Source organism: Berghia stephanieae, chromosome 7 (genome assembly GCF_034508935.2).
Source record: "Berghia stephanieae isolate SIO BIC M18660-M18661 chromosome 7, UCSD_Bste_1.3, whole genome shotgun sequence".
NCBI classification, from domain to species: domain Eukaryota; kingdom Metazoa; phylum Mollusca; class Gastropoda; order Nudibranchia; family Aeolidiidae; genus Berghia; species Berghia stephanieae.
The window spans coordinates 51,603,501-51,613,500 of NC_088366.1; the positions used below are offsets into that span (position 1 = coordinate 51,603,501).

The 10,000-nt window shown below is 41.6% G+C and overlaps 1 protein-coding gene across 1 annotated transcript in view; it reads right to left on the reverse strand.

The window, feature by feature from the left end:
* The window catches only part of LOC144977447 (uncharacterized), a 9,273-nt gene extending 509 nt beyond the window's left edge, over positions 1-8,764 (reverse strand). Inside the window, exons 1-5 of the mRNA XM_078922680.1 lie at positions 7,588-8,764; positions 6,069-6,732; positions 5,099-5,237; positions 4,098-4,273; positions 1-3,099 (exon numbers count right to left, since the gene is read on the reverse strand). The exon at positions 1-3,099 is cut by the window's left edge and continues 509 nt beyond it. Coding sequence (XP_078778806.1) covers positions 2,822-3,099; positions 4,098-4,273; positions 5,099-5,237; positions 6,069-6,732; positions 7,588-8,184 — 1,854 coding nt within the window. The 5' untranslated portion in view covers positions 8,185-8,764 and the 3' untranslated portion in view covers positions 1-2,821. The remainder of the gene's footprint in view (positions 3,100-4,097; positions 4,274-5,098; positions 5,238-6,068; positions 6,733-7,587) is intronic.
* Between the last annotated feature and the right edge of the window lie 1,236 nt (positions 8,765-10,000).

Below are 10,000 nucleotides of genomic sequence, written 5' to 3' on the forward strand. Positions count from 1 at the left end.
CTATTTATAGTTACTTCTTTGAAAACTCATCAATTTTGTTAAACAAAAAATTCGAAAGGCCGATGTCATAATTTTTTTTTTCATTTCCCAAATTTTAAAAAAGCACTATAATACATTAAATTTGCCATGGAAAACGTGGAAAATAAAATCTGCCAAATATCTGCCAAACTGCCAAACCGTTTTTTTTTTCTGCAAGTCGTCTTCAAATTCTGCCAAAAAAAAGGACATTTGCCAGAAAATCTGCCAACCCTGCTTCTTATTCATCCTTCCTTCGTTCACTTCCCCTTGCACCGATTCGTACTAGACGGTCTATGCCTTTTCACACCGATCCATTCACATTCGTATGTATGTTTGTAGTGTGAGACCATTAGACGCCCCTGCTGCCAACTTGCTGTGAATGTTGTCTTGTGAGAATATGAGTCCAAGATAAAGTTCAATGTTTTTTAGGCCTTTGGCCACCAATATCCATAACATCTCTTGATAATGATGAAGGAATAGCATTCTGTGGTAAGCAATAAAGCAATAATGATAATGATAATAATAATAACGATGATGATGATGACGACGATGATGATGATGATGATGATGATGATGATGATGATGATGATGATGATGATGATGATGATGATGATGATGTGATACGGTTCCACGGGGCTGGGACGTCGTCATCTCTAGACCTGTCACAGAAGCTACATCGAATCTCTACCAGTAAGAGGAGACTTCTCCTGGGGCTAACAGGATCCGTCTAACGACTTTGTATCGAATGGACTTGGCGGCTTCTCCCCCTGTCGTTCGTTGTAGTTAAAGGCCTGGAATCAAAAGAGCGTCTGGTCGAACTTTCCACCGTGACTCAGTTGCCTCCTAGCGGGTTCAAGCAAGCACAGACCTGTGGTTCAGCACGGTGCATTAGAGTGAAAATTAATTTGCAACATTGGGAGATTGCGTAATGAGAGTGTTGAGTTACTGTTAGAAGTTGCTGCAATCTTTATCTGATTCGAGGGAGAAAAGATCTTCCCAGGGCAATGTTGTTGTTTGCTTGTTTGCTCGAACGTACGAGCTCAGAGCGACTTGGGACAATATAACAAGGATGTTTCGTCTTCTTGGAGTAGATTAAACATCTACAAAATGTATTCTCATAGTTAAAGAACGGAATGTGGGGTGACGTGGAATTGAGATAAATCGGCGTCGTGTATCTAGAATTCAGCTAAGAGCTTGTTCTGCTCCTGTTGATTGCGATGATACCGCTGCATCTGCTGTGGTGTAACTCCGGTCAGACATGTAATGGGTGGCGCCCCAAATGCAAGCCGAATGAAGTCACGGCAGCCCTTGTACTTGACATATCTTCCCAAAATTTGGAATGGGTATAATTACAAGATAATAGGGGATTTGCAAGAGTACATACAGTTCCTTGAGGCGGGGACGACGCTTCCTCTGAACGGCGAGCGAGAGAAGTTGCCGGGTTCGAGCTTAAAGTCTAAGACCAGAAGCTGTCTAACGACAGCCACACTGCATCAGAGAGAGAGAGAGGAAGGGGGGGGGGAGGAGGGACTTGCGACTTTTCCCACTTGCACTCGTTGTGGGAGCGGTCAAGGAAACTGAAAACATATGGTTGAACATTGCATTGTGACACAGCTGCTGGGGGGGGGAGAGGACTTGCGGCTTTTCCCACTTGCCCTCGTTGTGGTAGCGTGGGGACTGCAAACATCTGGTTGAACGTTACATTGTGAGGCAGCTGCTGATGGGGATTTCCCGAGACTACATGAGCGCGGAAGAATTTGCTGACAGGATACTTGGGAATAATTTCATCCTTCGTCGTGGCTGGGACGTAGACTCCTCGAAACTGGGAGATAAGTTTTGCCAGACTTCTGTACCAGCTAGAGGAGATACTGGGTTGCTGCTAAGAGACTGAGATCAAGAACCAGCCTAACAGCAGAGCAGCGACGCTTGACAAGCTGGGACTTTCTACCTGTCCCACATTACGCTCTGTAGCAAGGAACCTGAAACTGAAGAACATCTGGTTAGCATTCATTGTGTTGTGACGAGGCTACAGGCAGGTTTGCGACCGTACACGAATGCGACAATGAATTCACCGCCCGGATCCAACATGTACCCGTTGTGGTCAAGCACCAGAAACGCAGAGCATCTAGTTGAAAAATGTGTGTTGTGACGAAGCTTCCGGGTGGGTTTGTAACGGTGCATGAGTGCCGTACGGAATTTGCGATTGGGTCTATCGTCATAACATAGTAGTGATTAGAAGCAGCTGCCGCCTGGATAGACCATCATAATATTGTAGTGTGAGCACCATAAGGAGCAGTTGCCGCCTGGATAGACCATCATAATATTGTAGTGTGAGCACCATTAGGAGCAGCTGCCGCCTGGATAGACCATCATAATATTGTAGTGTGAGCACCATTAGGAGCAGTTGCCGCCTGGATAGACCATCATGATATTGTAGAGTGAGCACCATTAGAAGCAGTTGCCGCCTGGATAGACCATCATAATATTGTAGTGTGAGCACCATTAGGAGCAGTTGCCGCCTGGATAGACCATCATGATATTGTAGAGTGAGCACCATTAGAAGCAGTTGCCGCCTGGATAAACCATCATAATATTGTAGTGTGAGACCATTAGAAGCTGCAGCTGACTGGATGGATCGGAAAATCAGTTTAGTTTAATACGATGAGAAGCTGCTGTTGATAATTTAGATGTTGTTGGAACTGCTGGCCCTCTTTGAAATGCTTGTCATATTACATATTCCAGCGTTCTTCAGTGGAAAGCAAGACACATAAAATCTTCAATTGTCATCTTCATATTTTAAACTCTATCTTATAAATACATTTACACTTCCAGCCCCGGCCTCATTCGACTTTGAAAACAGCCGATTGGACAATGTACAGCGATAGGCGGGGCTAAAATCTGAATTAGGATGGAATGCTGAGTTTTCATTGGACGCGTTGACCCACGTGAGAATGACGTCATTGTTGCTGAATATCTTGACCAAGAATCCATTCATGAGACCTTTTTGTGCTGATCCTGGGTCTGGCATGGCTGAAGGTAGAAACAGCTCCAGAGTTTTCTTGTCATTGACCATGTCATAGTCTGAAACAAATCGATGGAAATAGAATAATTTAAAAAATTCCCTTTATTCACCCCAAAGGGGAAATTTGTCTCTAGGGTCTATTCCAAGGAAAGATTAGAATAACCCTTTTTATGATTGAAGTGTATTCTATAAGGTCTCATTAGTACTTAATATTGTCAATCCAGCAGGAAATTTGTTCTATAAGCTTTGTAAGGTACCTGAGACAAAGATAGATAATTGATTTTTATTAAGGGAGCCAAGGTGTCTGGGTGTTTAAAGCATTGATCTTTGACCTGGAAGGTACCGGGTTCGCATCCCGCTACAGATACTTTCGTTTATTTACTTGGGCAAGATTATCAAATCCGATTTTCTCACTTTGGACAAAATGGGTGATTCATATTGACACCAGATGTCTGTTGGATGGATTATCTTTTTTCTTTCTTGGAATGACAATGTGATTATAGAAATATTCAAAACAAAAATCTCTACACCAACGTTTACAAGGTTTGATAATGCGAATTGTTTTGATTTCATTGTTGTAATGGACACATGCTCTCAACAACAAACGAATTGTCTCTACTTCATAATTCAGAAAAGTGAGTGGAGCAGCCATTTACGTTGATGATAACAAGAAACGGAGTGAGTAGGAAAGTGCCAGAAGACAATAGAGAACATAAATTTCTCGGCGGCGATGGGGGCTCGAACCCGCCACCTTAATGGTACGACAACTGGCCGGGGAGAGCGTGACTCTACTGTATGAGCTATCCACCACTCAAAACAGTGATTTCAAACTCAATCTTCTTGAGCCGCTCTCCCCGATTTCTGAAGTCTCCCCGGCCAGGTGGACTTGTCGTACCAGTAAGGTCGCGGGTTCGAGCCCCCATACCGCCGAGAAACTGATATTCTCTATTGTCTTCTGGCACACTTTCCTACTCACTTCATCTCCACTTCATAACCTTTATGTGAAAAACAAGCACAAATCACGGTTTATATCGGACCTGCAATATCTCACACTTACCTGAAAGGGAACCGCCAACAACCACTGTGGTTTGACCCTGGCGTCCTTGACACTTGGTGACGTCAGCAATAAGCCAAAGGTCATGGCCATGATCCAGTGATCTTGTTATCCAAGACAGGCTCTTGGCTTCTCTAGGGGATGATGAATTATCTGTGAACATTTTCACACTGCCTCGACTGTTTTGAAGAAAAGTGGAAGTTCATAAAACGAATGAAGTTAACGTCACTCAGCTCTTTTGTCATTGTTTTCAGACCGCCAATTGGGTGATCAGGTCTCCCTACATTCTATCTAACAAACTACAGAAACATAGTTTTGTGTGTAGGCTATGTGGTCTAGTGGTATGACACTCGCTTTCGGATCGGAAGGACCTGGGTTCGAGCCTCGCGCTCGGCGCGTGGTTGAGTCCTTGGAGAAGGCTCTTTACTCACATTCTCTCACCGTACTCAGGTGTAAAATGAGTACCTGGCCGTTAACAGCGTTGTCTTTGTCCGAAAAATTGTAATATCGCCTAACAGGCGTAATGTCCTGTCCTACATGTTAAATGTTGCTGTTGACCAGGGATCCCTTGTAAAGCGCTTTGAGCACATTAGTGGATATTGCACTATATAAAGCTCAATTTTAATTTTAATTTTAGGCACGCCTTATCTGGCGGGCAGATATTGTGAATAGGGTTCAACAGTCGTGACGTCACTTCCCTCGTAATGACACTCGATCCGACTAGGAATTATAGTTTGACGTCATTTTCTAGGTTTTTGCACCGTCTAGTGAGTTGTTGTTAGTAGTGTTCAAGGAAATAACTATTGAATACAACTCACGATTTGTTATCTTTTGTGGCCAAAGACGTGTCTTTTGACGTAATTAAATCGGTCAGTGTCAGGATAGAAGTTAACGATGACTACGGTTTGAGCCCCTCTCCAGTTCCCCCTTATTGCTCTATATAAATCTTCATTATTTTTTTTAATGTCAACCAAATTAATAACAGCAACAATTGAATTCTTTACCGTTTCTTGTTGACGTAAAGCCTGCATTGGAATGTGTATTGCCTCTCTAGTCTGCCACTGCCTTGAGATTGCTTTGTGACCTTGACCTCAACATGACCTCCGCGATGTAAGGTCATCTCTCTGCGAATAGTCTCCGCTCCTGAGGAAATTTCAACATAAAATCTAAAGCTCTTGTATCGTGGAATACCCACCAAACGTGCTCAAAGCGATTTACAAGGGGCCCCAAAACAATAGCAATACTTTACATGTAGGACGAGACATGACCCATGTTAGGCGATATTACAAATTTTTTTCTGACATGGACAACGCTGTTAACTGTCAGGTACTCATTTTACACCTGAGTACGGCGAGGGAATATAAGGAAAGTGCCTTTTCCAAGGACTCAACCAGGCACCGCTTAATATCAAAATGAATCACCATATTAGTTTCTATGTTGTTGATTGTATAAGGTAAATTTGTAGCTCAATGCGCCAACCTGGCATTATGTTATTATTTTAAATTCAGAAAAGTGAGTGGGGCAGGCACTACACTCACTTCATCTCTTGTTTTTACCATTATGTTGTTGTGCGGCTATGTGGTCTTGTTGTATGACACTCGCTTTCGGATCGGAAGGTCCTGGGTTCGAGCCTCGCTCGGCGCATAGTTGATTCCTTGGGGAAAAGGCTCTTGACTCACATTCTCTCGCCGTACTCAGGTGTTAAATTAGTACCTGGCCGCCCACAGCGTTGTCTCTGTCGGAAAAAAATTAATATCGCCTAACAGACGTCAATGTCTCGTTCTCTCGTGTTGCTGTTGGTCAGGGACCTGCAAATAATATGTACACAACGGATTATAGAGCTTTGAGCGCTTTGAGATGCAATTGCATAGAAAGCGCTATAGTTAAAGTACATTATTAAAATCCTAAACTTTATTTAACTCAACATTTATTAGATGTCTCAACTCAAATACAGTATTTTGAATTCAAACTCACCTCTAGCACTCATTGATGTTCTCAACGTCGTAAAATATATCTTAGTCTTCCTTTTCCCATCACGTAATTCTCGAATAATTTGAAAATTTTTGATTTCTCCACCAAAATTCCATCTCTCTACAGGGACTTGGGCTGCTTTCTGACACCTGGACAGGTCAACGTTATAGAAGACTCTTTGTCCAGCCAAAAGATGCGATTTGACGTGTCGATATTTTCGTAACACCCTGTGTTTTTGACGTCTGTGATTTGTTTTTATTCTTCGTCTTTTTCCATTTTCTTTTTCACCTGAATCTACGGGATTCTTATTTTTCCCGCTTATATTTAATTTATTGAGCAATTTCATTTTCAAAGATTTTAGCTTGTGATGATATGTTCTCAAATTTTCACGAATTATTTTACTTTTTGCTTTCAACAATGGAAGTCTGTGATATGAACTCAGATTGTGATTTGTCTTGAATGATGGAAATTTTATGTTTTGCTTGGTGACATTTATGGCACGTGATGTTTGGTGAATGACGGCTGTTTTGGAAGGATGTTGTGAGTTCCTCTTCAGAACATACGGGATTTTCAGTTCCCTGAGCCTGGCCCTGTCGTCAATGCTGTACCATCCCTCGGTCAATGTGATACGAGATCCCGCCAAGGTCATGGACACGCTGATCCGAACCTGAAAAACAAATGAAAGATTTTTTTTTAAACAGCTGAGCAAGAAAAGATAAAGTGAGAAATGAACGAATTCGAAGGTTGACTGAAGTGAAGAATGTATCAATAAAGATGAGAAAAGATAGATTGAAATGGTTCGGATATGTAAAAAGACGAGAGAGAGAGAGAGAGAGAGAGAGAGAGAGAGAGAGAGAGAGAGAGAGAGAAGAGGAGTACGTGGGGATGAAAGTATTGGACTTACAATTAGCGGGAAAGAGGAAAAAGGGACGCCCAAAGACTAGATGGTGGGATAAGGTAAAGGATGATATGAAAGAACTGGGCCTGGAGGAAGATGATGCTCTGAACCGAGATGCATGGAGATGTGGAATTCATTATGGCAACCCTGCAAAATGCGGGATAAGCTGAAAGAAGAAGAAGCTGTGATAAAGTCACTCTAAAATTAACGCTATATTTGTTTTTCAAACTATCCCTTGAAATTTCAATGCAATTTTTATATACCCTACGTCACAGAAATGTTTACATTGATCCAATCAAAAATCTCTAGCTCTTAGCTGCACTATTTTTACGTATAGTGAGAATGATCATGTGGTAGATACGGGGGAAGCGTGGCTCAGCGGTACGGTCTTTGCTTCGTACCCAAAATGTACCGAGTTCGACTATCCGCATCGTTGTGAGGTTTTGAGCAAGTCACCTCGTCCAAGCGCACTTGGCAGCGCTGCGCTGTTGATGACGCCTGGGTTATTCCAGTCTTCCCTTGTAATAGACTCTAAAGACAAATTTCGCCTTCGGGAACTTAGAACCACGAAAACTACGATTTTATTTTTTAATTTTCAAGTAGCCAGATCTAGATCCAACTTACCTTGTCTTGCCCAAGGTTGGCCAAACAATCAGAACGCGTCACTCCTGTGAACGTCCTCACGTCAGTCTTTCTCCAAATCATGTCACATGACGGATGCGTCTTCAGCTTCCGTTTATGAAAAGCCGATGCGAGTTGCCGCTCCGCCGAAGATCCTTTTGGAATTGAGTAGTTGGAAAACGACACCCTGAGACCGGGGACAGCTTTCTTGAACGTATACACCGTCATTCTGATCGTGTTCGTTCTGTGCTCCGGAGTAAAACTGTAAAAACCGGATGAGAATGGAATTTTTGAAGATTTTGTAAAGTCTTGAAAATAAATAGTAAGAGAATCGTCGAACAAATCGGACTCGAACCTGTAGAACTCGGCTCGTATTAAAAGTAGATTATTCTTTTTCCGGTGCGCAGAGGTCTTGGCCTTCGCCGTGGCGTAGGCGTAGTATTGTCTTGCGTTGCTATAGCAACCGGGTAAAGCCACGGCCAGCTGTGCGATGTCATTTTGTAGTCTTTGTTTCTCAGAAGATGAAAGCTCTAGTATCGAGAAAATCACAACCAGAATGTTTATTGCACTTGAATAAATGAATTCTTTTGTTAAATCCATGTTTTGAAATTTATGTTAAGTTAATGTTTTAAGTGTTATTTTTTGTTATAAATCAAGATTGTTTATGGATTTAAATTGATAAATAAAATGTTAATCATTAGACAACTTAATTGAAAGAGTGGCTTAAGATGACGTCACTGAGTCCTTCTATATTGTTTGTTTTGACAGCCAATTGTAAAATCAGTTCTCACTAAAGTCACTCAAACATACTATAAACGTCAAAGAATAAACATTATGTAGTTTTGTATCCTGATACGATTGATCTGGCTGACAGCATTGGTGAATATTTTAATTAAACTCGTACCACCAATTACATTAATTAAATAGGTGTAGAATTAATTGATGACTTCGGTTAGAATATTATAATAATATAATTTATTGGCGTTGTATTTTTTCACAAAGCTCAAGATGAACTGAATTCATAAAATATTTATCCGTAGCTTTCACCACTCGTTAGAAAATCACCGCCATAACTGCACGGGCATTGCGTGAATAATGAATGAATGGACAACAGTCACAACCAGTGAGAAATTAATATAAGGGAATGTTGTTGAATCTGGAGCACACAGGATGTTGTTATGGTGAGTGGAGTAGAATATCTATTTATATACTATCGGCCCTTTGACGCCCCCACCTCTCTCTCTCTCTCTCTCTCTCTCTCTCTCTCTCTCTCTCTCTCTCTCTCTCTCTCTCTCTTCTCTCTCTCTCTCTTTCTTTCTCTCTCTCTCTCTCTCCTTTCTCTCTCGTTCGTTTTCTCTCTCCTCTCTCTCTCTCTCTCTCTCTCTCTCTCTCTCTCTTCTCTCATTTTCTCTCTCTTCTCTCTCCCTATTCTCTCTCATTTTCTCTCTCCTTTCTCTCTCTCTCTCTCTCTCTCTCTCTCTCTTTCTCTCTCTCTCTTCTCTCTCTCTCTCCTCTCATTTTCACTCTCTTCTCTCTCCCTATTCTCTCTCATTTTCTCTCTCCTATCTCTCTCTCTTTCTTTCTCTCTCTCTCTTCTCTCTCTCTCTCTCTCCTCTCTCTCTTTATCTCTCTCTTCTCTCTCTCTTCTCTCTCATTTTCTCTCTCCTTTCTCGCTCTCTCTCTCTCTCTCTCTCTCTCTCTCTCTCTCTCTCTCTCTCTCGACGCCCCCCCCCCCCATCCCCCTCCTTCATCCTTCTTTAGTATCACTCAGCCTCCACCCCCATGTTAATTGGGCAGCCGTTACACTAGGAGAATTACAACATGCATGCAGCATGGCGACCACTTGAGTTAAATATGCCTGGCATCCCAATCATAACATGGCCGTCGTATTCTGGACAAAAACACGTATTGAAAGTTTTGGCCAGAAAACTCTTCCTTCAAATTTCGATCGATTAAAATTACTCTCACTTTGGGTTTTTGTTTGTTTTTTTTTTTTTTTTTTTTTTTTTTTTTTTTTTTTTTTTTTGTTTTACAGGAATAAACAAAAATGAACATAAAAGCTCAAAAAAAAAAAAAAGAACAAATTACCAAACACGGATGGTTTCGGGCTCAAAACCCTCCTTCAGAACCATTAGGCCCATGAAACCAAAGTTTATCCCGGTTTCTATAGTATGAAACGAACAATAGCAATTTCTTGCTCCCCTTTAGATAGGACGCAAGGTTCTTTCGCCCAATCACTGCTGGGTGGGCAGGGAGATCAGATTTTTAAAGAAACATCAACTTCAGCCTGGATCGATCCTAGTCCCTTTGCGTGTGGAACGAATGCTCTACTAACTGAGCTATCGAGATCCCTGTTATATATATATATAATATATATATATATATATATATATATATATATATATATATATATATA